We start from the raw sequence: 26,892 nt of genomic DNA, 5'->3' as shown, positions 1-26,892 counted from the left end.
AGACGCGCGGCTATATCCATGTAGATGTTGGAAGACTTTATCGTCATAAATATCCGGCATCCCAACACTCCGAATGCTCAAACAATGGGTAATATTTCCTTGTGCCATTTTTGCATGTTATGTATTTCATTAACAAATGAAGACACTTCATTTTTAAGCAATTTCAAGGAATCAAAGTGCCCGGATTGACAGAACTAGATTATAGACGACCAATAGAGTACTCGTAGACTAACTTGCTTTAGTTTTGTTCACATGTCAAATTAATCATTGATTTAAAAACCATTTAAAACTGGTTTCGGTACATACATCATGAGATCACAATGATATATTTCATTTTAGTAAAACATGTGATGGAGATGTTAACCGCCATTTTTATAGTTTTTAAACTTCGCCATTTGTACATCCATAACATAAAAACTACCTTACCAAACATTTCTATCACTCGAATCACAATGAAAGAGTGACAATGACTGAGTTTGGCAATATGAATTTTTGACCCAGGAATTTAAATATTTATTGATTTCTCTGCAACATTACATGTATCTAATGTTTCCTCTTCTGGAAGTCGGAAATGTATATTATATAAATGATACAACGAACAGAATGAAACTAAAACACGCTTTACATTTTAGAGGAAAGGTCAGTGTGATAGTATATAAAATAAATAATATCAAATGTATATATAAAGCACAGAAAATGACTAACACGAACATTATTGGATTGTCAAATTTTCGGGACAACTTGTCCGTTCTTCAGGACGTGTAAATGAAATCAAAAAGAAGAAACAACTAGCAATAAAACTAAACTACAAAGGCCTGAAAACAAAAACCTAGGGTGTGTACATTTTAAATTTCGTCACGTTTTACCCAGACATGTAAAAACCCGTCTATTCACAACAAGAATCGACTCTCTGTGGACTCAGTATGAATAGTTGACCATTACATTTTATATTGTCGGTGATCAAGAAATTCTATGGATCATTATGCTATTTTTTGAGATGACAAAAGTTGCTAAAACATTAATCAGTTTACATAACAATCCTCACCGTTATTCATTTCTTGTTTATTGTCATATTCCATGAAACCCATCTCTTATTAAAATAGATTTCTTATAATTACCAAACTAGTAACGCAGCATCTTACTGGGATTTCAGTTAATCAAAAAGCACTTAACGATACGAACCGAGTTTCTTTAACGGGGCCAGGATTCAATGGACATACATGTAGATAATAATATATAGCAAACAGATATTTGGTATTGAACAACGGCATTGATAAACATGTTTATTAAAAATGCACAAGGAAATGTACAAAGTCCAAAATCTTGAAGGACATACATGTAAGTTTTTATGGAAATTAGCACTTATAGATACTTTAATAATAGTCAATCTGTACTGTATATAATAATGTATAATAGATCACCGGTCTTTTCATTTGTAAATATTCGTTAATCGGTATATATGCAAAATGACATGCAGAGGATTATTGTCAGTAATATATTTCACAACTTTTGTTCCTTTTTCATCATTGGGCAGCATTGCTATTTGTGTCCATAAGTGAGTATAACAATGTTATAATATTAGAATAATCAGTAAGAGTTAAAATGTCGACCATAGTTAATAAATCGTTTTATAAAGAAATGATAACATTATGATATAGGCCTACATGTATATTTATAAGATTTCAGTTTTATCAGTCGAGCTGCATGGTGATCAATCTTATATTACTTTCCAGTATAACTAGACAGAGCGAATGCTGTCAGGATTATAGAAATGTTTCTGGCACGTGCGAAGGTAATTTGAACCACAGTTATTAGATCACATTCATTAGTTTTGATTTGATAACTTATGAATTTGTCACATTGTCTGCGTCGTACTACGAGCTATATGAAAGAGTAATACTAAGGAGGTATTCTACATGGTAATAATGCCTGACTTCCTTTTAAAACATGGATGGAAATATGAATATCAGCAATATTTGTCTTTTCATTTTGAAAAATCATCGCCTACCTGAATAGGTCAATAGGTTATCACATCGACTAATAAAAGAGGGGAGCGGGGAGACGCACGTCCACTGCTGAACTGTAGATCGCGGGTTCGAGTCCAGCAGGGATTTTAAATATTTTGTTAGATTGCTTTTTACTAAAACTGCATTTTTTTGACTAAATAAAGTAAATTTGAAAATTGTGAATTTCAAAATATTGTTGTAAATATCCTCCACTTTTCATCTATATCAAATGTCTTTTGTGTAGGATACCTCCTTAAAACATGATCAAAATTAATGCATCCAAGATAGAGGAGGGAAAATAACAGTGATTTTTAACAGTTTACGGAATCCATACAATGAACATACGCGTAATGTTTGTTGTCGACTGGAATGAAGACATTAAGATCATGAGATTATAGGACCGGGAAGGTTTCCGATTGTAACGTTTAAATGTGGATTGTATATCGTTCATCAATTACATATAGAACTACTGAGGCGAAATTATGTTGTATATTTTAATCCTCAGCTTGCATTGGTTCCTGGGGAAAGGATTGTCAATATAGCTGTGAGTTTGGGTTTTACGGACACGGGTGTCGTGAGAAGTGTAACTGTAGTCAGGATCAAAGATGTGATCCAAGAAGTGGGTGTGTCGAGATCTCCCATAACGTTACAGGTAAGTGTCTTAATCACATACTAAATTCAAATCAGATCACGCGCAAGTAGAGTCAAAAGCAAGTCAATATTGCTAAGTTTTAAAATCAACCTTCACCTCACCACGGGGCATAACTCGTCAAACTGCCAATTTATCTGAACAGTGTGTATACTTTGCAACATGTCGGTTTTTGACATGCATTGTGTGCGAATGAAATGACTTAAATGTAGATCAGGTTTGTTTTCAAGAAGTCGATTATTTCCTTAAAAGTATAAGGACATATAGCACACTAGTAATTATTGAAAAATGATCGTACGCTCTCTACGAATTACTTTACAATAACGGTCTTTAGTTTTCAACTTGATCTGATAACTTTCATCATTCTCAATTTCAAATAATTGAACTTGAGTAATTTTATTCGAACATTCCCGTGTCTCCTTCGCTCAGTTTGCAGAAGTCATTGATAGTGAAACGTCAATATTAAGGAACTCTGAGTTTCTAGCATCCCCTGTTGACTGATCACACCCGCCATTAGTTCTTTGTTTTTCATCTTTTTCATTAAAATGTATTTCATTTAAAATATTTCAAAGATGTCTGAATTTCCTCAACACAAAAATGCTTATTATTAATTGCTATTCATTTACGTTTAAAGGCGTGTCATATTTAACATGCATAATTAGTCAAATTTCCTTTAGCATGTTAACATGAAGAAATTTGCGCCTCCATAAATATCAATTTGTGCCATCGAATTTTTGAAAGATTGTATTTTTTAAAATGAAGTCGGGTAAATTTGATATAGTTATAGGCTTACGATACCATTATACAGATAAATTTACGGAGGAAATAAATCTTGTTTTACTACATGTGTACCACAAGAGATACTTTGGTGGAGTCGTCAGTGATTTCCGGAACAAAGGGTTTCTCCGCTATTCGTCCCCTTTGTTTACTCAGTTCCAGGAAGTTATATACTGTATTACATGTATATGTCTTAACACACTTGTCATAAGTACACAGTCATGTTTATCTTTAGTCATGAGGAAGGTTTTTTTTGTTTTGTTTTTTTTGGTTGGTTTTTTTTTTTTTTTTTTTTTTTAAATATACATGAATTATGCTGTTTTGTTAAATGACCTGTTTTTATATTCCAATGAAGCAGAATTTATTCAAAAACTTCTACGCGAGAAGAAAAAAATTTCTTGCTGTGGCCTTCAATCGACATTTAGATACACGGGCGGATCCAGGAATTCTGGTTAGGGGGGGGGGGATTTTTTCCAGAGGCAGGTGGTCTACAGAAACGCACCTTTATCAACACTACTCAAATGAGGCAAAATTTATCATCGGTAAATTTCTTTCTAGTCAAACTTATTTGCTCGTCATTGAGCTGTGATTTGAGTCCATTTATTTGTATTTCTTGGAATTGAATCCCCCCTACACACACCTCATAGGCGGATCCAGGAATTTGTGAAAGGGGGGGGGGGTCTAGCAGTTGATCGATCTTTTACCTACTTTTCACAATCTCCAACCCCACCCATTTACACCTTTTTTGCTTGTGTACATAACATTTTAAGGAGATCTTGAGACATGTTATACATGCAAATGATTTCGTTTTCACTACTTTTTTTTCACGTTCTAGTCATTTTTATTCCTATACTCAGATCTGATTTTAAATTTTTAAAAAGGCTGATTTATAGGTTACTCCCAATAGGCCAGGGGTTTGCGGTAAATGGTGCAAAATCCTGTATTCTGAGCATTTCCTGGCACTTCTTTTTCACTTTTAAATTGTCTGCTTCTTAAACAAAACTTTTATGTTACATATACTTTTTAAGAATTTTAAGTGATACTTGTATCTGACGAAAAATCGTAGATATATATCAGTGTTTCGTCTTATTCATCGTGGAATTAATGATATACTGGTGTTGATAAATTTAAATGATGCTATTACATTCAAGTATCCACCTTTCATATCATTTCGACGCAAAGTCTCGTTAAAATTGATTTTCATCACATGTCACGCCTCTTGCCTCTACAGATGTTTCTCGTTTTTGAAATAAGAAATAGATTTTTTAACAAAAAATTATAATAGTCAATAAAAAATTAATACATGCTTTTGGGTAGCTGCAGAACTGTAGCTCTCTGAAAAAATATTGTGACGAAAAACACTATTTTTTTCTGAGAGCTACATTTCGATCTGTAGCTAAATTTTAGGGAGGGAGGGAGGACTGCAAAAAAAATTAAACCAAGGTATATATAAACAATTCTCAAGAAACGCATACTAGTATTTCTAATGCAAAAAGATATAATGAACTCGGAATCTCTATACATTTATTCATTTATGTGTGTACAATATTAAAGCAAGATTATTTCTCCTACTTATGTAAAATACGAAGTTAGGGACTTTATGTATTTTGACATTCACCTTTTAGAATCAATTATTATAGATATGATTTGATTTTCCCTCTTTTTATAGTACGCACTGATTTGTAACCTAAACTTTGAAAATTTTAGGGGGACGCGCCCCCCACGACCCCTCTAATTCTACCAGTGATACATGTACATATGTATATCGATAACGTATTATCTATTAACAATAATGATTTTTATTCATATGTCGATTCGATATACATTTATCCCAGTGAACTCCAAATAAAAGATACCACAGAGTCGTCCACTTCTGCTTCATACTTTAATATTTTATTGAAAGTAGATATTAACGGCAAACTAACAACTTAACTTTATGACAAACGGGATGATTTCAGCTTCTCCGTCGTCAACTTTCCATATTCATGTAGCAATATTCCATTATCACCTGCATATGGTGTATATATATCTCGACTATTTCGATACGCAAGAGCATATTCTGCTTATGGTCAGTTTTTAAATCGAAGCAGGCTACTGACAAACAAGTTGATGGTGCAGGGGTTCTAACAGTCTCGTTTAAAGTCAGCATTTCGCAAATTCTATTATCGTTATATTAACGATCTAGTTTGCTAATACAACCTATCATTGGGTTAAATGTTGTCTTACGTGTTTCATACTGTTTTTGGCACACTGATTTTGACTACGGATAACCCTGTTTACCTGATCAAGATATAGGGCTCACGGCGGGAGTGACCGGTCGACAGGGGATGCTTACTGCTCCTAGGCACCTGATCCCACCTCTGGTATATCTTCCCATCAACTCTCTATTTTGTATTGCTTATAGGAGTTATAAGATTTATCACTGTTCGCTATCTTCACATTTCGTTTATTTCGACAAACATAAATGGTTTAGTGTGTGTGAAAATGTACATGCAACGAAGTTATTAGTATTTAGCGACATTATTCTAGGATTCCAACACGTTTAAGTAAAAGCATTTAAACTTTTAATCATACACCTTTACGTGGTACAGTAGTATGCTCAGAACGTGTTTGATTCCTTAACACATTTTAAATGATCAACATATAAATTCTGCACATCAAATTAGATATGACAAACTTGTATTTATATATATATACATTATGTAGATACAAAACAGAGTGAATCCGGTGAAGCGTTAAGTCCGGTCGTACTAGCTGTGGGCGGGGTGCTGGTCCTGTCTTTGGTTGGAACAGTTTGGATTGTATTGCTGAAACTGTAGGTGGACTCACAGCACATTTGTCACAATATATGATAGTTAATATTTCCATGGCCCAATAATGGTACACTACCAAAACATATTAAATTTGTTATGTGAAATATATTTACACGAATTTATATATTATACATGTATACTCAAAAAATATTTTCCCCTCAGGGCACAGAATAAAAAGGAAGGAGAAATTAGAGAAACAGTGGCCCCAGGTAACTTTGAAATCTATATTTTTCTTTCCTGTCTTAGAATTCAAATGTTAACTATAAAAATTTCTGTCGATTTTTTTCCTGCAGGCAATGGATGTACATTCCAAAATGGAGAACAGGAATGTATTTATAATGATGTTAGAGAATCGCAAATGATGGAAAACTCGGCTATTAGTCTGTCCGGAAAATGTACGTCACTAAAACACGACCCAAACCGTAATATACCTAAAAACCACTGCAGAAGTTTACCCAGACGACAATACGCACAATGGCGGAATCAATTAACCCGCTCTAAGACTTTAGCCCCGGGACATTATGGAGGCTATAACAGATATTCAGATGACTACAACCACCTACACTTTGATAAGATGCCTGCCTTGCCGGATAACACAACTGCCAGTATTAGCATGGATGATTATGGAATAATGAAGCCGAAATATGAAAAAACTTCATCACAAAACACAAATGCTGAGGTCCGAATGTCTGCTGACAAGAAGAAACATCCTACCATGTCTAGATCCGAAACGAAATGTCGTCCGTATAGTTCTGTTAAATACAACAGAAAAGTGGAAATGGAATAGCAAAAAACCAAATAGTATACTTATGAAATAATGTCTTTTTCATTGAAGTGATTTAATAATACACTTGGAAGAACAATTAATTTGTTCAACTCAACCTTTATTGGAAATTTTTAATAGTGCAAACATTCTCTTGTTCACACCATATATATCCTAGCCCTATCTCATACAATTGCGAGAAAACCTTGTTGAAAAGTTATTCTCCGTTGCTTGAATTTGTACACCGCCATAGTGATACAATGCCATTTTTAATAAAGTTTATGAAATAAACTATTTTTTGACAAACTGTAGGTTTGTATATATATATATATATATATATATATATATATATATATATATATATATATCTTATTAGAGTTATCTCTTTTACAAAGTACTGTTCATTTTTAGCACAAGGGGAGGTAATTTTGATTGTTGAGTTACGCAACTTTGCATATAGAGGGCGCATATTGGAGCATTCTAGAAATTTCTAAAATTAATGGCTGGACAAGTCCAGAGTAAAAAAAAAAATTTGACCCACCAACCTAGCACACACTGTGTTGACAAAATTGTATTCATGTACATGTATACATATTGTAACGGATGTGATAAGAGTATATTCAATAGGCCCAATTTTTGCTGCAATTTGTCAGTTGATCTCAATTGTAACATTACTCATCACAACAATTTCTAATAATACAAGAATACTAAATGAAACCAAAATTTAAAAATTCGAAATTATCGAATGATTTTCATAGGCAGCCTCCCAGTTTCAAAATACCCTGAGACAGAACTCGTGTTTCTTCGCACACCTAAAACTTTAACTGTATCGTTTCTACATCTCTGGTTAATTCAGAATATTTGCTGCTAATGTATTCTTATGATTATATCGGATGACATTGGTAGGCAAGTGGTTCACTAATGTAAAGAAGAAAAAAACCGCTTTGTTTTTCTTTTTTTTTTTTTTATCAATTTAAGTTGCATATAAGTGATTGGTGAATTTCGCTATTTTAGGCGAGATAGTGCGACAGCCTGTGCAGGTATTCTTGAATTGTCGAAAGGGGTTATAATTAATTGAACCCAATGTGAAATCATTGGATAAAATCGTGCACACTTATTTGTAAAATATACAAACTAGTTCGTCCTTGAATTAATAAATCTCTGAGTATACAAACGGTGTAGTTTTTTTCTTTCTGGAATTAGGCTATATCACGCTCGCAGTACGTGAGCGCGCGCACACACACACACACACAGAGAGAGAGAGAGAGAGAGAGAGAGAACATTCGATGACACACTCTCATCTTCAAAGGTCATGTGAAAAGGAACAGTGATACAGTTATGCTAAATTATTCTAAAATCGAAAGTGTACGTGAAATATTTGACTGAAGAAGCCACTGAAATTCTAGTATTATCATTATATTAGTCATGTAAGGAGTTTCAGTTTCGAAAATACAAGAGAGTACAAATATATATGTATGAACGGCAACGCTTCACGCCGGCATTGGAATATAGAAGGGTAGATTACTGTACGTACATGTAATAATCGATTACCTATTGAAGTTTGCAGATGGTACGGCAAAGAAAGATCCCAAAGAAAATGTACCTTGTGTAATGACAATGAGATTGGTGATTAATACCATGCCATTATTTGTTTAAATGTATAGTAGATTTGCTAGAATTAGAAATCAATGCATTAAATGGAGAAAAAGATCGCCACCAAATGTATTGACAACAAAATCTATTTTTAAGTCTTACAATATTGTCACGTTAAGAAATTAAGTAAATTCCCCTCTATGATGACTTTGTTTATATTGCTGCAGTTTGTACATACATGTATATATTGTGAACACGTCATATTGTATGTTTGTATGGATACTTCTATGTATTTTCTCAATACCTTTGTACTGTTAGTAAGGAGAATAAAGCATTGATACATATTGTGTAATTTGGAGTGAGGTAATGCGATTCAGTCGTTCCTCCGTGTGCCGGGCGGCTTGGGCCGTTTGGGGATCAAGATCAAAGTTCTGAGTAATTACATGATTATCCGTAATCAAAGTAATTAAGATGATTTACAAGCTCACTCATGTCGGGGAAAATAAAACCTCAAAATTAATTGTGTGAATTCATTACGCAGCATGAGGCAGTCCCACGAACGTCATAGTACTCCTTCATAGTTTCACTTCAAATAGAAGACTCAACAATGAAATTTCAGTAGTGAAATCCAGAAAATAAGGTACGAGTATTCATTAAATTGTTACAGTTTTACGATATTTTCAGCATCAAAACATTACAATGAAATAGTTGGATAAATTCCAGATTATGTTTTAGCTGTCCCGATTCAGGCAAGACCCAGCAAAACATCATGAATAGATAGATAAATTAAATCATAACTGTATAGTCAATGATTTTATGATTTACGTAATGAAGTTATGGACCTCTCTTGTCATATTTACACGTATAAACTTTTAAAACCCAAATTTGAATGTGTAAAATATTTTAGATACAAGTCATAAAATGGACATCTCACAGACACGACAACTTGTACATGTACATTGTATATAGGGCGGGTGTAAAAGCCGGAATGGGATTAGTGACATGAATTAAAATCACAATATCTCCGCAAATACTTGATATATTTTCATTCGGTAAAGTTTCCGCATATCTGTGAAACCAGGGCTATTCGAATATATGAAAATATTTGAAATTAATTACCGAGGTATATTTAAAAACCTTGCCGGAATGGACCGAGCTCGAAAAAAAATACTAATCTAAAATGAAGGAATAGACTCGTTTAAGTGGCGATATCTCCTAAACTACTTTGAGTACATATGTATCTTCATTCAGTAAAGTTTCAACATATTTACAGATTCATGCCGTTTACAAAATCTAAAACTGTTGGAGATATCTTATAGATACATGTAAATATAAGAAAATCCTGCCGGAATGAAGATAGGTGTGCAAATTTTAACAAGAATTCTGAGTAGTCCTTTTCCTGTAAACTACAATATCTCTTTTATATTAATGCAATAAGTCTTTTTATTGCCCAGTAACCCATTAATTTGCTTCTTTCTTTCCAAAATCCTCTCATCAATAAAATCACCATATCTTATCCTCCTCTAATGAATAAAAAGCCTGAAGAACAGTTTGTCGTGTGTTGCCACCTTTGTGACGTTTAATAATTTGTTTGAAATTCTCAAAAGTATTATTAACAATGTCATATAATTTTAACAGACACAAAATGTAAATATGAAAAATAAACCAATTTTGTAAAGGGAGATAATCCAAATTTCCAGTAATTAAAACTTAGACTTAACCGAAAAATTATGAAAATGGGTCTGAAAATGCTTTACAAATTTCAAATAACAACAAAAATTGGCGGAGGAGGGGCGGAAGGAGGTAACTCACAAACTTGAAAAAACGTCCGTCCTCCAAAGCTGTAGGTGGGAGAAGAGGCAGAGTGACGCACCGCATGGCCGGAATTTTAATTGTTAGAATCTGATTGGTCAATCTCTGCCTGTCCTCAGACACGGGACAAAATAACCATCATCATGCTTAACCATACAATATCTCAGACTATGCCATTCAAGGAGGATACTTATTGATTACTATAAAAATTCTTAAGTAAACTTAAATTTATTTATATTTGAATATTTTTTCATCCGGAAAAGTTTCCATTCATTTATGATACTACAGCTATCAGAATATATGTAGTTTAATTAGATTGTACCTTAATCTATGGATGAAACCCTTGTCGGAATGGGAAAATATGGACCATTTTTAGGTAAAATCATAGGTCGCAATGGAGGTAATGACATAAGAAAAAAATCGCAAAATTCATGTTTTCATTCGGTAAGGTTACACTACATCTGTGGAACCAGGGCTATTAGAACACATAAAACTCGTTAAAATAAATTGATAAGGTATTTTCATAAATCATGTCTAAATGGACCGAACTCGACAAGAAGTGTATCAAAGTACGGCAGGGTATCTCAATAAATTGTAAAATCTCCTATTAGTATTTTAAATGCTTTCGCTTGGTAAAGTTTCCACTCATGTATGGACCCAAAGTGTCAAGTAATTATAAACTGTGATATTTTGTGTGAATGTTTACAAGAATTCGTACCGGAATGAACAGAGGCATGTTTATTTTAACAAGAAATATATAAGCAACGTACTTCAATAAACTACGGTATCTCTTTTGTATTCATTTATTCAAAAAGGTTTCCACTCATCTTTGATATTGTAACTTTCAGGTAAAATTGTACAAGTAGTAAGTTCTTGTGTGTCGTCCGAGGGAGATATTCTACACCGTAAATATTTCAAGATTAAATAGCCTGTACCAAGTCTTCGCGAAACAGAAAAGCCGCTGGCTCAACGTGTTTTACTCGTAGCGCTTATTTTATGGAGTCCAACAAAAAAAATCAAGTGCTAGTGCGTTATATCGGTGACAAATCCGTCTACATTCCGTTAACTCATGGTGACAACAAGAATGAAGAAAAATGTGAATTTGTGCGTACATGTCCGTCCGCCATAGAACAAATTAAAGAAGATTCCGAAAGTGGTATGTCTCCCATGCAAATTGTCAATAAATTGAACGTGGCCAATAATGTTCCAAGTGGCGAATTCATCGGTGTTATGAATGCGCGTGATGTGAACCAAGTAAAGAACATTTCTAAACATGTGAGCGCTACTAAAAAAACTAACTAAAGACGAAATTTATAATTTGGTGTTATTAGGTTATCATTTGGAGGGTTTCATACACGAAATCAATTTTTTTCTGATCTTGTTACTATTCTGGTTTTATCAGTTACTGGATGTTGATGATACTAGTATTTCTATATGTTTAGGGTACATACCACATTTAATTTGGGTGATTTTTATGTAACGCCTTTAATTTGCAGGCACATATTGTTCGAGAACAAACCAACAATTCCTTTAGCATTTCTAATCCACAAACGTAAGTATCAAAAATGTCACGAAAGGTTATTTCATTATATTGCAGCGAAAATTCCAAGAATCAAAACCAAAAAAAAAAAAAAAAAAAAAAAAATGTCAGTCACCGATAGGGAGAAGGGGGTTTCAAACGCTATTGCTAAAAATTTGCCAAATTTTATAAATCAGGGGCCAGTTTCACAAAACCATCTTACGACTAAGATTTGTCTTAAGTGCTTGTCTCGGAGAGAAACGGGCAAAATCAGAAAAATATTCCAGAAGGGGGGGGGATCAAAACTATTCAACAATAATATTTTTTTGATGCACGGTCTAAAGTGAGTCAATCGTGAGACCAAAATATAGGTCAAGTTCATTCTATTTATAGTAACACGAGCAAACTGCATTTCAAAAGACTAAAATTTTAAAGCCGCAATGTCGTGACCAGAATATGAAAGAGAAAGAGAGAGCTATATCAATTCATAATTGTAATGATTTCTAATAATGTTTTAACATAACTAGGAAGTGTTGAAGGTCAAACAATAGTCGCAATTTTGGGAATCTTCATTATGGCTAAAATAAGCAGGAATGTGACTGAATTCCTCAGAAATCAGAGGAAAATTGGTCAAAAAGGGAGGAAAACACCTCACCCTACCTGGAAAAATATCATTTTCTGTCACTTTAGATCAAATCCAGAGTGTTTCATATTTTTCGAAAATTGAGCAAATCAGAGGATTTCCTCTGAAAAGAGGAAAAATCACACCCCTGAATAAGGAATTCAAGGTCAGAGCCTTGCAAGGAGGGAAACGAATTGTATTTCTATTAATCATACAACAGAAGATATCTTATCGGGTGAATATTGGCGATTAGGCAAAGAGGAAACAAATAACATAAATCCAAGAATTACACTTACAGGTGACTCTCGATGGCTCGAACTTCGATCTCTCGAAGTTTTCGGTCTCTCGAAGTGAAATCATGGTCCCGATTTTTTTTTTCACTATATAGCAAAGCAAATTTACTATCAATCTCTCGAAGTTCTTGATCGCTCGGAGTGAAGTTGGGTCCCGTACAACAATTTCACTGTTTTTCACTCTTGATCTCTCGAAGTGGTGATAGCGTATACCCACTGTTACCCAAGCGTGAAATAATTTCCACTTGGACCTTACCTGGATTTTGTTGAATGCCGGAGGGGTAGGTGTTTACATAGTTGAAACATCGCCCACGCTTCTTTGTGGTGATGACCCACTTGAGTATATAATTGGCTAATTGGTCAGTTTACACCTTACACTGGGGTGGTCACTGTGTCGTGATGATTAAAATTTTATATACATGTAATCTGACTATGAATAAAATATATATAAATTTGTTTTGACTTGACAACGAGAGAGTAAGTTTTATACATAATTTAGAGATCTTCAGACTGTTAAATTTCTCGAGTTTGGTCTTTGTGTAAAGTTACATGTACTCTAAAACATCGTTTTACTCATTCATTAGAATTTTTGCTTTGGGTAAAGCGACATAGCATTGTGCTTTGTTTAGTTTGCGATAGTAAAGCTTCATCGGAACTTGGTTTTGTATGCCTTTCTAAGCATGATTAATGAACAAATAAATACATAAACTTTGAAATGTTTTTATTAATGCAAAAATGAGGTTCTTTATTTCGATATCAAATTAACTACATCAAATTAACTACCTGACGAATGTGAAGGAAAACATGTCGAAACGATAATGATCTTGTTGGTAAACATTTCCGGTTACTGTAAATCTTAACCATAACCGGTGGACCTTCAATTTCCGAATTTCGAACTCTCGATTTCTCGAAGTTTTATCCAGGTCCCTTGAACTTCGAGTTATAGAGAGTCACCTAATAATAATATAATGGTATTGATAATAATACAACTGCATGCTAAATCATGTTAAATCAAAATGCGACTGTGATGATGAATACGTATGGAGGTCATTAATTTATCATTTGTTCTAGAACACGTGTTCTATGTTATGACTTAAATTAAAGTCACTACCATTGGTTACTATTTTTATCGTTCAACCTGTAAAACAGGTATTCAAGCAAAGCACGATCTCCCTCATTCGAATGCTTTTCTTTGCCGCATTTACACCCCCCCCCCCCCTCACCCACAGTTTGCGCAAAGTTACGATATTGTTTTAGTTATGAACGTATGATGTGCTTCTACTAATTTTTTTATTATTACAGATTAAGTTGAAATGAAAACTGTAATATATTTGTACGATTAATAAATGCGAGCATATAAGCGCTTCTTTCTCTTAACATGTGTGTTGTTATATTGTAAATAATTTATGTTCGTTTGAGTGGAACGAATTAGAACATAACATATTAATCAGACCCTGGTCTTGACACAATGTGGTAAAGGCGGATCAGGTGGTTTTGCCCCCCCCCCCCTCTTGAAATTTCACAAAGATGCGCCCGTCGTTCGTCCAGTAAGAGTGCACCTCGCGTTTTGCAATGGATTCATTGGTCCACATAATCTAGCGCTAGTACGGAACATATTTTTTAAAAAGTTCTTGGGGATATTTTTGACATAGAACAACTGATATGTAGGAGATAAGGAGTTTAAAATTTGTATTGATTTTTGGTGTTGTTGATAACTTTATCATTCTGATGAGGTTATACTTCATGTTTATGGGCTATGGAGGACAATTACGAGTTTATGTCCTCCTCCAGCATGCTTCGGAGAGAATCCTCCTGCCATATATTGAAGATCACAAACCCTCAATAATCATAACCACTACCGTAGGTCAGAATTCCAGCACATCTCTTGCGGACTGATTAATTGAGATTAAATGGAAAATATATGAAATTCTGAGGTTGTACAACATGATAGTTCATACTTATCATTCATGGAGTTTGTAGATGTTATACAGCATAATACTTACATTTATGAACTTTGTAGATGAGATTCGACCAGAGGCTCTCGCTGACCAGTCCATCCGTCAATACGTCACAGACTACGACCGATAGCTGGCACCGCCAACAAACACCAGGTAATCTACATAATTTACAGGCTGTATCAAAATTGTCGACATGTCATTACATTCGACCCAAATGCATCTGTAGGACATGCATATAGATTATACACATGACCATACTCTTGATCCCATCACATGATACATTCTACCTAATGATAAAGGAACCTCCCCACACCCACACCAAGTCTTGTAGAATCATGCATATGTCTACCGATTCATTATATGACTATCATCTATTTGATTTAAACACTTTGTTTTTATGCAGCTGAAACCAGCTACGTCCCCGTGAAGGAACTGATTGGTTTAGCTGTCGGACTTTATTTCCTCATCTTTATTGTGGTCATCACCGTCATTTGTTGCACACGATACAGACAGAGGAGACTGCTTGATGAATGATACAGACGATACAGAGGAGACTGATGAATGATACAGACGATACAGAGGAGACTGATGAATGATACAGACGATACAGAGAAGACAGATGAATGATACAGACGATACAGAGGAGACTGATGAATGATACAGACGATACAGAGGAGACTGATGAATGATACAGACAGGGGAGACTAATGAATGATACAGACGACACAGACAGAGAAGACAGATGAATGATACAGACGATACAGAGGAGACTGATGAATGATACAGACGACACAGACAGAGGAGACTGATGAATGATACAGACGACACAGACAGAGAAGACTGGTGAATGATACAGACGACACGGACAGAGGAGACTGATGAATGATACAGACGACACAGACAGAGGAGACTGATGAATGATACAGACGACACTGATGAGTAATACAGACGACATAGAGGAGACAACTGCAGTGTATGCATTTTGAAATGGCTATCAACATAATTCTTAAAAATTTCAAAAGCAAACCATTGGAAATGTAAATATTTGAATATACATATAGTATGCAGTCGTTTTTATCAACTCAATTTACGACCAGTCTGCGACATGTAAATGATGGGTACATGTTGCTTAAAAAAGAAAAGGGAATGGGAAATGTTGCAATAATGTTATGAGGAGGTCAGCATTTTGCAAAATGAAAAGGCTTAATATGTACAAGGGATTGATTGATTGCGGTTTTACGCCGTTTTGGCAATGTTTCAGCCATTTTACGGCGGCAGATATTATACAGAAAACGGGAAGTCATCCTTAGAATCCACCATTTCACTTCAAACCTATCTTTTGGTCAAATACTGTCTGACATGTTTCATACCGATTGTTAGACCGTTCTTGGCACACTGATTTTGACTACGGATAACTCCGTTTACCTGATCAAGATAAAGGGTTCATGGCGGATGTGACCGGTCGACAGGGGATGCTTACTTCTCCTAAGTACCTAACCCCACCTCTGGTCAGGTCTGTGGTCAATTACTTAGCAATGTAATGCATTGCATGACCATTATTTAGAAAATCTACCATTACCATTACCCCTATTTGAAATGTAATACATGTACATTACATTACACATTACTTGAGAGTGCATTACATTAAACATTACATACCATACTGATATTTAAACAAGAGGCACAAGGGCCACATCACTCACCTGAGTCACCTTGGCTCATATTTAAAGATTTTCCCTATATTCTTGTATGCAAAATTTTTATTCCCCCCTTGTGACCCCATCCTACCCCTGGGGTCTATGATTTTAAAAAACTGAAATTTGAAATATATCAGAAAGCTTTCATGTAAATATCAGCTTTTCTGGCTCAGTGGTTCTTGAGAAGAAGATTTTTAAAGATTTGTCCTATATATTTGTATGTAAAACTTTGATCCCTTATTGTGGCCCCATCCAACCCCCGGGGGCCATGATTTTAATAAACATGAATTTGCACTACGTCAGGAAGCGTTCATGTAAAGTTCAGCTTTTCTGGCCCAGTGGTTCTTGCGAAGACGATTTTTAAAGATTTATCCTATATATTTGTATGTAAAACTTTGATCTCCTATTGTGGCCCCATCCAACCCCCGGGGGCCATGATTTGAACAAATTTGAATCTGCATTATGTCAGGAAGCTTTCATGTAAATCTCAGCTTTTCTGGCTCATTGGTTCTTGAGAATAAGATTTTTAAAGCTTTATCCTTTATATTAGTATGTAAAACTTTGATCCCCTATTGTGGTCCCATCCAATCCCCGGGGGCTATGATTTGAACAAACTTGAATCTGCACTCCCAGGAAGCTTTTATGTAAATTTCAGCTTTTCTGGCCAAGTGGTTCTTGAGAAGAAGATTTGTAAATGACCCCACCATATTTTTGCATTTTGTGTGATTATCTCCCCTTTGAAAAAAAACATGGCCTTCATTTGAACAAACATGAAAGCCCTTCACCCAAGGATGCTTTATGGCAAGTTTGGTTGAAATTGGCCCAGCGGTTCTTGAGAAGAAGTCGAAAATGTGAAAAAATTTACGACATCGCCGACGAACAACGGACGATCAGAAAAGCTCACCTGAGCCATAGGCTTCTAAAAATGGCAGAGAAATTATTTCTTTTAGTGATTTATCAATTCTAAATATACAGTAACATAAGCAAATATTCATCAATGTTAGGAAACACATCTAAGTTATTCATTGCATTTAATTGTTATTGTTTCAAAAGTTTCATCTTTCAGAGAACATCTATCTGGTCGTTTTGTTCACAAGATCTAAAAACCAATCACTACTATAATCAATTAATCCAAACCTCCAAAATATCATCAAATATTTGAAGTAATGGAACGTAATGTACATTACAGTGAAAGGTGAAGTAACTCCTACAAGCAACAAAAGAGATAGTTGAGCTATCTAGATAGTATAATTTCTACGAGTAATGCATTACGTTACCATTACTTGTAATACAGAAATGACCTAATACACATTACACCTCCATTACACTGAAATTGTCTGCCATTACAGTACCATTACACATTATCATTAGCCCAGGCCTGCTTCTGGTACATGCATATCCGGGGATCCGTGTTTGTCGAACTCCCTATCTTATATTCCTTAAGAAATTGATCTCTGTTCGTTATCATCACTTTTCATATTTCAATACTAATGTATTTGTATTTAGAAACCATTATAACTTATAAAGAACGCACCTATCTGTACCACCCACTTTTTCCGGTTTGCCTCCACCCCTTCACCTGATGAACATTTTCTCATCAATTTTCCCCAATTATAGCCTCTTTAGATAAAGCTTACTTTTAGATACATGTATTTTTAAGATTTAAGTTCTACACCTGGTATGACATTCATTGATGTATCACGTCAAATTTTAAAGCGAATGAGTCTGGTGTGAATAAAAGGTCTGTCTCATTTGGAATCAATTTATGTAAAAATGAAAGTACATGTACCGGTATCCTGAAGATTAGCGTTGAACCCGAAGAGATGCAGCGGAAAAAAGATTGAAACAGAAGCAATGAAAACTAAAGTGAAGTTTATGACTTTAGTAAGAGGAATTAAAAGATTTTCTTCATTATACATGAAATAGCTAAAAAGCTTACAGAGAATTTATGTTTGAATTGAGAGGTCATCCCATCATTAATCTAAATAATAAGATACAAGTACCGAGTATATCTAGTTTAGAAATAAACTGCCGGAAGTTCTCGCTTGTTTAGGATTGGAGTACTGCGGTCACCGAGTCTCTGCCAGTTACAGAATAATAAATCAAACACAAGATGTTAAACTTGTTGACTTAATAAGATTATGAATTATATGTATTGTTATTTAATACACACCACATTCCTGCTGTAAGTACACATATACAGGGTATTGTACATATAAATACATGTACTTTAAAGACGTTTTGCCATGAGAAGGGGGAGGGGCATATAAACTATGCGTGTTCTTTCTATTCTCTACCCATATGTGTCGCTGTTCCCTAACACCTCTACCGAAATTTCAAGATTCTTGTATTTAAAGAACTCCAAACTCGCAGTTTTGTCTGATACATGTTTAGAATGTGTATTTATTTCCATTCATTAGAGACATAGGTCATCACACTTTTTAACATGTGACGTACATAAACAGAATCATATATCACTGTCGGAAATAAACAGCGTTATCAAAATTTCATAAAAACTGCTTATGACGATGTAATAGCTTTCATAACAATTTCAAAACTGTTCCTTCATGAAAATATACAAAATGTCTGTAAGAAATAAAGGGAATCTATCGATTGATAGATTTTACAAAAATATCAATTTCAAAAATAGAAACAGAGTCATTACCACTGGATTCAATATTTTGAAACATATCATAGATTATTCATCTGTAACTTGGACTTTTGAAATAGTTTATTTTTAACAAGATATTTTACAATAACTATCGAAATAGGCTCCAACAAAATTTATTTTCTTATCATGCATAAATCTTGCAAAATCTGATGACATCATAAGAGGGTGGAATTACGTTAACGTAAAACGCTTTTAATATTCTTATACAAACGTGGGACTTGTGCTTTATCAATTTATGATGCAAACTATTAAGATAAAACTGTACAAAACAAATTTCTAGAATTTTGATTTTAATCAAAATAAAGCATATTTCCCCGACTTTTGGTTTTATCTTAACTAAGTAAGTAAAATTCTATTTAGTGTCGGCCCTGTATACAACACAAAACAAGAAACATGAGCTCTACATCCGACTACATTGAAATTAAAATTCTAATTCTTGAATTCCGTTCCGTTTTTCTTTCCGCGTTTTAGTCTTTTCTTCTTCATTTTGTGTTGGTCATCATTTCATGTTAGATCTCGTTGTTGTAGGCATGCTTCTTTTCATGTCGATACTGACGCTGTTCGTGGGAATTTTGTATTTTATTTGAATGCGAATCTCACTGAAGTGACGCAGAAACTGCCAATGCCGTGTCTGGCGATACCACTTGCAGAGTAATTCTTATTCATTTTTTAATTAATATTGAGGATGCTTGATCGTAATTAAGATAGCCATAATTGTAATTAATTAAGAGCACAAATTAAATATTCATGATTTTTACATAGATGGCTGTCTATTTTCAACGCTTAAATTCCACATCGAGGTCCTTAACGGGGACAGACTGCTGTCATGCACCGGAAATTCAGCTAATCAAGATTCCATCGCCGGAAATGAATTTCGTTCTCTTGAAGCGATCACGGAATTCCGTTGTAACATTAACAATTACCATTTTTCGTGTAGAAAATCCCTTCATATTAATTAAATGATCATCAAATTAAAACCTTTCATTAATTGGTTCAGTTGTCTAAGAAAAAGAGCAGCTGTTTTTCTTGATGATGATTCTTTCACAAGTAGTGCCACATTTTGTATTCTCACAATGTATTTTTACAAATTAGCGACTGGAAGGGAAGAGGTCGCAACGTAGCGGCTTCTTAATGAACCGCGTTATAATCTGGACTGTCTCTGCCGAATAATCTCCAATCGACATGGATGTGCAAAACGATACAGAGTGCAAAAATCATGATACTAGAAATGGGTGTTTTTATTCCAATTATCTTCAATCTCCACATCTTCCTTCATTTGGGGGACAGTTTTCAGCATTTCAAAATTGGAAGGATTGTTTAAAACGAAACGGTGAAGAATTCCATATAAGTTTGGAGGATCTAAAGAGCAAGGGATTATGGGAAACAAAACGTCAGCAGGCTAAATCCGAGAAAATTCCGAACCACGCCCATGTCAATCCATTGAAAATTGAGAAGAAAGCGAATAGGGGACCCAACACCCCTACTTTTGGACAATACTTGCCTGCATTTGCTCCCGTATTTGCTGGTTTGAGTAAGTCTATGAGATTTGAAATTTCCAAGAAAGGAAAGAATACTGCAAATGTTTTGAAGGCGCAAAAGAATATATAGCCTATGATTAATGTATTGATATCTGTTTATACATATTCTAAAGGCAAACTCACTCTATATATGGGATATTTAAGAAGTATTAAATTCTAGTAATAGTGGGGCATTTTATAAAACTAACACTTGGTTGTATCAGTCGTGTAGAAATAAAGTGTGGTGTGTGATTGATGAAAAATAATGAGGCATTCCGAGGAGACTTCTCGAAGTGTATCGTGTGCGCGCGATTGTTGGGCAATTCATAGTTGCATCCAAGTTAATAGAAAAAACCTCATGTACAAAGTACCCTGTCCGATAAAACTGTTCAGTCAGCTTCCCACGGTTTCTTTTTTAGTGCATAGACGACGGAGAAGAGAAAACCGGCCCAGACGACAGAGGACGACGTTTTCCAACGACCAGACGGTCAAACTAGAAATCGAGTACAACCGGACCGAATATATCACCCGCGCCAGACGATATGAATTAGCAGAAATGTTGTGTCTCACAGAAAACCAGATCAAAATTTGGTTTCAAAACAGACGTGCTAAAGAGAAGCGGATTGAAAAGGCTCACTTGGACCATCATTTGAGGTACAATGTTTTAAAAATCTTTCAATAGGGGAAATCGTATAGAAACGTCATCAACTATCGGTGATGTTTAAGACGTACGTCTGAGGCTCATTATGCCGTAAGAACTGCGAACGATAGTATTGTTTCGCCGCCTACGTTCCGGTCAATTTTTTTTAAAAATATAATTTTTAAATGATTTTTTATGTCAATATAGATATTTATATGAATTTTTATAAAAGTTGATTTATTTGACAAAACAAAGAGTGATAACTCTATAATATGGGTTAAAATCACGTATTTCACTATAGGAATGCATGGAAAACGGGAAAATATTTCTAAATCACCCCCACCAACCAATTACTAATGGATTAGCAAAATTGGAAAGGTTTTTTTTTTTTTTTTTTTAAGAATATACGAGTTGAAAATGTAGGCAGGAATCCAGAGTTACCGTACGTAGTTCTAACGGTATGAGCGTCAGGCATACGTCTAAATTACGGCCCTGAGCGTCGGACATAGGTGTCAATTATCGATGTACTTAGAACAACGCCGTGTCGCCGTTCTACTTTTAGAAAACAAAATTTCCCGGCACTCTGTTACATGTACACTTGCCGACAGCCTATCTACGTTAACATTGTGTAAATCCCTGGTTTACATCAACTTACTCATTTGATTATAGATGGTACTCCATTGTACTAGTAAATATCGAAAAATGTTTCCTGTCTCCAAAATTAATCAACCTATCGAGTGTTGCTGCTTTTTTTTTTTTTAAAATGTTGATTAATTACCAAATATATCCAAGTCTGTCGTGTGTCCAAAGGTCGGCAAATTATTTGATTGTAGTAAAAGTGTAAAATTCTTTACCTCTACACCTTTCTTAGAAATGTGAAATGAAAAAGTATAATTTCCCCGTGTCGCCGATAAAAGGATCAACACGAATAACAACCCAGGCATTTGTTTAGACACCTGTAGGCAGTGGTGAGTACTAACGCTGGACTAGGAAACCTTCGATTTCAGTTGGTAAAATTGCAAAGACACAAACAGATGCTTAGCAAGTGTTACTCTAGAAAACAACATTAATTTTCAATCGGAATACATGTACATGTAGATGTAGTATAAAATAAAACTGTGTGCTAGTACCTAATACCTGTACCAAAACTGAACACTCTTACCCCCTGCCTTTGTTTGTTTGGCTTTATCTATTTTTTTTAATTTTAGTTATTCATCTATTTATTATCATTATTATTATAATAGATATATATATATATTGGTCTGCTTAAATTCTGGAACGCGTTTTAGCTAATGTCTTTGTTAATTGGCCGTTTTAATTATCTACTGTTACATGTAAATACTAGATATTATCTTCGCTTACTCGCGGAGATAAAGATAAGGAAATCAGACACTTGCTAGCGAAGATGGATGATATGGACACAAGTCATTTTTACTCTGTAAAACTACAGCATTTAAAATCAATGTAAATTCAAATGTACTTATTGTGGCCAAGATTAGTTACCTCCTGTAGTTTGTAAATATTGTACCTAATGCTGCGTTGTTAACATAAAGTTTTGTCTCATAATTTAGTTTATGATTGAATATTATTAAATGTATTTATATTATTTAAAGAAGTATGCTGTTGAATATATCATATAGTTTTACAAAACCTGTAATGAATAGACAAGTTAACTATTACACCTTTACATGTATTTAAATAAGTGTTTTCTCATTTTAAACCTTAACTTTCAATTTGAAATACGGCATTTCTTCACCCGTAACAATCTATTAATATTTGATTGCAAAAGGAATTCAACGCACAAAAATTTAAAAATAAGCCTATTTATGGATGTTCATAATTATATCAAAATTGCATAGCAACAATTCATTTAGCGGATTACATTATTTTTAGAATTATACAAAAAAGTTTATCGCAAAAGTCGTATGTGACGTGTTTTTCGTAACGATGTAAAAAAAAAAAAAAAATTTTATCAAGACGAATCAATCTTTATCTGACAGTAATTAGTTTTTATTCACAATAAAACAGTTGATGAAAATATAATAAAAGAGCCTTTGTCTCTGTCCATAGGAACCTTGTTATCGGCAAACAGAGCAGCAACTTTCCTATTCCAAGGTGTGCTAGTGACGGTGTCTGTGAAACAAGCAGGTGCTCGTGGGCGGATCATACACTTCCGGAGTCAGAATCCTCCCGCGCCGTCACACTGAGAACGACAGATGTGACGTGGACAAACATTTAGCTGTGCTCCAGATGAACTGTGAAATCCTAGTTGATGTACATTTAAATTTATCGTATTCAGGCTGTCCAGCGGCCCTAAAATTCCTTTAAAATATCCAAATTTTTTAGTTTTGCTATTTCCTTAAAAAATAGCCCGAAGACGCCCTTCCTGCACGAAGAGTATTTGTTGTGAGTTTCTGGTCAAATTTGCAAAGGTAAGACCATTTAAATATCTAAAACTGCCTCAATTTATGTATGAAATTCCTAATTTTAACCCTAAATCTTCGTAATTTTATCCCTAAAATTAGCCCTTATTTTTTGTCAGAGAGTGCTGGACAGCTTGTGTATTCGTACAACAGGTTTATAAGATTTAAAAACATTCCATTGGAATTGAAATATTCTTTTGAGATTATTTTATTATCAAATTCAACAATGACGCCAGTTATAAATTTTTTATAAGGGGCAGGGGGTGAGGTGTTAAAACTGGTAATACCTTTCGGCTAAATAAAGTCTATTGCTCTATATCTCTAAAGAAAAAAAAAGGCAAACACAACAAAACTGGAATCAATGGCAGAGTATCTATTCAATCTGATTTCAGGGACACCTGGTACATGTACACTGTATGCCGGGAGAAGTTTTAAAACCCAAATACGTTTTGAATTGCCTGAGTGGGTTACATTTCAGACTATATCATATATTTTCATTAACATTAGATTAAAGGAATACACATGAAAAATGATATCTGATGGATATCGGATACTCATAAAAACATTTAATGATTCTTGTGTTTTTATTATTATCATATTTTCTTATCCCCCCCCCCTACTTTTTAGAAACTTTTTTTGATTACAATTTGAAATTCAATGTAGCGCGAGTGCTGCCTAGTGAGTAAAAAAATATTCTGCTCACCAAGTGGCTTTCCTGTCACGTGAATAGAAAAAGAAACCAACTCACGTCTACTTGTTTTTTGTTTGTTTTTTTAAAAACTTCAAATTTCAACATGTTATTTTAGCATAGTCTGTCCAAATAATGACGGAGGCTTTTTAGCTTTACATGCCAAAGAATAGACTGTGTATCTCAAGACTACCATTTGTCTAGACAATAAAAACACACCCATGAAAAAACGGATTGTTTCGGGGGTTTTTTTATATCTCGAATTGGAGCCACAATAGGACTGATTTGGAAAAGGTGGATAAAGTTCTAAATAAAAATGTAAAAATAAGAAAATAATATATATGTCTTCAAAATTCTCCTGAAAACCGAGCACGTTACAGTTGGACAAATCAATGTACAGATCTCTTTATTCCATGCAGATTACATTTTGTTAAAATCATAATACCTTGGGGTCGGTATGGGCCCACGAAGAGGTTCGTGCATAGTTTCACAAAAAAGAGTATTCAGTCCTAGATGATACAAGCCAGGCTTAAAAATCGTACACTGAAAATGTCGGGGGTTAAAACTATCCTGAAAATGTCGGGGTCAAAACTCCTATACTGAAAATATCGGGAGTTAAACCTTTTGCACTGAAATTGTTTGGGTCTTAAATTTTATCAAAATCTGGTGTCTCAAGTTATCTTTGTACCTTTAGCGGAGCTTGCCAGTCCCTTTGCCTGTCACTAGGTTGTGTATACTCCCAGCTGCATGTGAATCAAAAGAACATTACTCATTGGCTTAAATTAATTGTGTTTGATTTCTATACATGGCAAAAAGCAAATAAAACATTTATGTATATGTTGTTTCTCAATCTTTTATTTTCTCTCGATAAAACCACTTATCAACTTGACATTGAAATTTACATATACACTTTACATACATGTATATTCAAGATGAATTTATCCCGCATAAATAAATAAATAAATATATATATACAATCGGATTTATTGAAATCAGACAGAACGGGATGAGTGTGCATCATATAATTAATTTCTAATACATAACATCGAGGGATTCATGCAATCTTGTATAAAGGATATCGATTCATTGTGTAAATATGTTCCGTCTAGTATTTTCCAAATTACGTAATGAATTCTCCAGCAATTGTATCACTACTGTATACTTCTTTGATTCTGGAATTTACGCTGCATTTCTAAACGTTTAATGTTTGTTATATATATAGACGAAGAGTTTCTTGCATGATGCCAGGATTAACCTGCGCGAGTATAAAAAGCCGGCTACTACAGCGTGAGGTGATATAGTCTGATTTGGCAGTTTGGAGAATCGTGAAAAAAAAAAGTCATGTCTCGCTTAGTTCCTGTTGATTATTTTGATTGGGGATTTTTTGACAGACAAAAGTCACTCTTTCCAAAGTTTCAAAGCAATTTTAATGAAAGTTTTGAGGATTTCGACAAGGAATTAGAAAAAATTAGAAAAGAAATGTTTCAGTTGACCCCCATGGACTTCGACTTTGGTGCCGGGTTTGGCAAAGACCCATTTAGTACAGACTTCTTTGGAAAGGATCCTTTCGCGGGGTTGGGATCCAGTATGGGGGGCGGATCCAACATGCTAAAAGTGGAGAAACCATTCGTAGAAGACATTTCTGGAAATAAGAAACTGAATTTGAAATTCGACTGCAGTCAGTTTAAACCGGAAGAGATAACGGTAAAGACCGTGGACCGGAACTTGACCGTACACGCGAAACACGTGGAGGAATCTCCAGGAAAAAAGATCCATAGAGAGTTCACAAAGTCCTACGTCCTTCCGGACAAAATAGACCCCATGAAGGTCACCTCTTCCTTGTCAGGTGACGGCGTCCTCTGTATCGAGGCCCCGGCACCTCAAAGTGTGGAAACCCGCAGTGAGAGAATTATTCCTATTGAAAAACTGGCCATCAAGTAACATTTAAATTGGACCCTAGCAAGGACGCACGTTGTGTAGATATGCGTACGTGTGTTTATTTTGATAATACAGGAATCATATTTCTTATGAGGATGAATAATAAAATATGTAAGTGTAATATATCTATTGGTTGTGTTTTTGGATACTGGTTAATACAAAATTATGTGGTGGAAAAGGGAATTAAAATAAAAGGTATTATTGTTTGCCAAGGTTGAAAGGATCTTAATATTACTGCCATTAGAGCGGCGATATGTGTGTTAATATGTAGACCGTAAACTTAGAAGAGTGATATGTTTGATATTGAACGTTATTTCTGTCCATAGAGAGGTGAGATATTCTATATCTCTGTCCACAGAGAGGTGAGATATTCTATACATCTCTGTGTATACAGCAGTGAGATGTTTTATATCTCTGTCCATACAGCAGTGAGATGTTTTATATATCTCTGTCCACAGAGAGGTGAGATATTCTATATATCTCTGTGTATACAGCGGTGAGATGTTTAATATC

General features: G+C 34.6%; 3 protein-coding genes across 6 annotated transcripts; all 3 read left to right on the top strand.

Annotated features, from left to right (window-relative positions):
• The first annotated feature begins 362 nt into the window (after positions 1-362).
• On the top strand, positions 363-7,299 carry LOC125647227 (uncharacterized). 4 transcript variants are annotated; one of them, XM_056139832.1, is made up of 6 exons: positions 389-1,555; positions 1,734-1,792; positions 2,512-2,658; positions 6,139-6,247; positions 6,408-6,454; positions 6,539-7,299. In XM_056139832.1, the coding sequence occupies exons 1-6, from the start codon at positions 1,467-1,469 to the stop codon at positions 7,030-7,032; spliced, it is 945 nt and encodes a 314-aa protein (XP_055995807.1). In that variant the 5' UTR covers positions 389-1,466; the 3' UTR covers positions 7,033-7,299. The 4 variants fall into 4 exon arrangements, with proteins under 4 accessions (XP_055995806.1, XP_055995807.1, XP_055995809.1 ...); XM_056139831.1 differs by having other exon boundaries at positions 363-1,555; positions 6,408-7,299; XM_056139834.1 differs by lacking the exons at positions 389-1,555; positions 1,734-1,792; positions 2,512-2,658 and adding an exon at positions 2,670-3,607.
• Positions 7,300-20,187: 12,888 nt separating this feature from the next.
• LOC125646308 (homeobox protein Hox-B9a-like) lies at positions 20,188-23,943 on the top strand. The gene is made up of 3 exons (XM_048872540.2): positions 20,188-20,704; positions 21,110-21,344; positions 23,401-23,943. The coding sequence occupies exons 1-3, from the start codon at positions 20,356-20,358 to the stop codon at positions 23,567-23,569; spliced, it is 753 nt and encodes a 250-aa protein (XP_048728497.2). The 5' UTR covers positions 20,188-20,355; the 3' UTR covers positions 23,570-23,943.
• Positions 23,944-24,181: 238 nt separating this feature from the next.
• Positions 24,182-26,500, top strand: LOC125648015 (alpha-crystallin A chain-like). Its single transcript, XM_048874902.2, has one exon. It carries the CDS (start codon positions 25,783-25,785, stop codon positions 26,380-26,382), a length of 600 nt encoding a protein of 199 aa, XP_048730859.2. The 5' UTR covers positions 24,182-25,782; the 3' UTR covers positions 26,383-26,500.
• Positions 26,501-26,892: the final 392 nt, after the last annotated feature.

This window comes from Ostrea edulis, chromosome 6, assembly GCF_947568905.1.
Source record: "Ostrea edulis chromosome 6, xbOstEdul1.1, whole genome shotgun sequence".
Classification (NCBI taxonomy): Eukaryota; Metazoa; Mollusca; class Bivalvia; order Ostreida; family Ostreidae; genus Ostrea; species Ostrea edulis.
This window is presented reverse-complemented; position numbering and strand designations above follow the sequence as displayed.

What these genes read in the sequence shown, in the direction of transcription:
- LOC125647227 (XM_056139831.1), top strand. Translation starts at nt 1,467, where the DNA reads ATGACATGCAGAGGATTATTGTCAGTAATATATTTCACAACTTTTGTT. An exon ending in TGTTTCTGGCACGTGCGAAG is followed by an intron (nt 1,793 to 2,511) that starts GTAATTTGAACC and finishes TTTAATCCTCAG; the next exon opens with CTTGCATTGGTTCCTGGGGA. An exon ending in TGGATTGTATTGCTGAAACT is followed by an intron (nt 6,248 to 6,407) that starts GTAGGTGGACTC and finishes TTTTCCCCTCAG; the next exon opens with GGCACAGAATAAAAAGGAAG.
- LOC125646308 (XM_048872540.2), top strand. Translation starts at nt 20,356, where the DNA reads ATGGATGTGCAAAACGATACAGAGTGCAAAAATCATGATACTAGAAAT. An exon ending in TCCCGTATTTGCTGGTTTGA is followed by an intron (nt 20,705 to 21,109) that starts GTAAGTCTATGA and finishes TTTCTTTTTTAG; the next exon opens with TGCATAGACGACGGAGAAGA. An exon ending in CACTTGGACCATCATTTGAG is followed by an intron (nt 21,345 to 23,400) that starts GTACAATGTTTT and finishes CTCTGTCCATAG; the next exon opens with GAACCTTGTTATCGGCAAAC.
- LOC125648015 (XM_048874902.2), top strand. Translation starts at nt 25,783, where the DNA reads ATGTCTCGCTTAGTTCCTGTTGATTATTTTGATTGGGGATTTTTTGAC.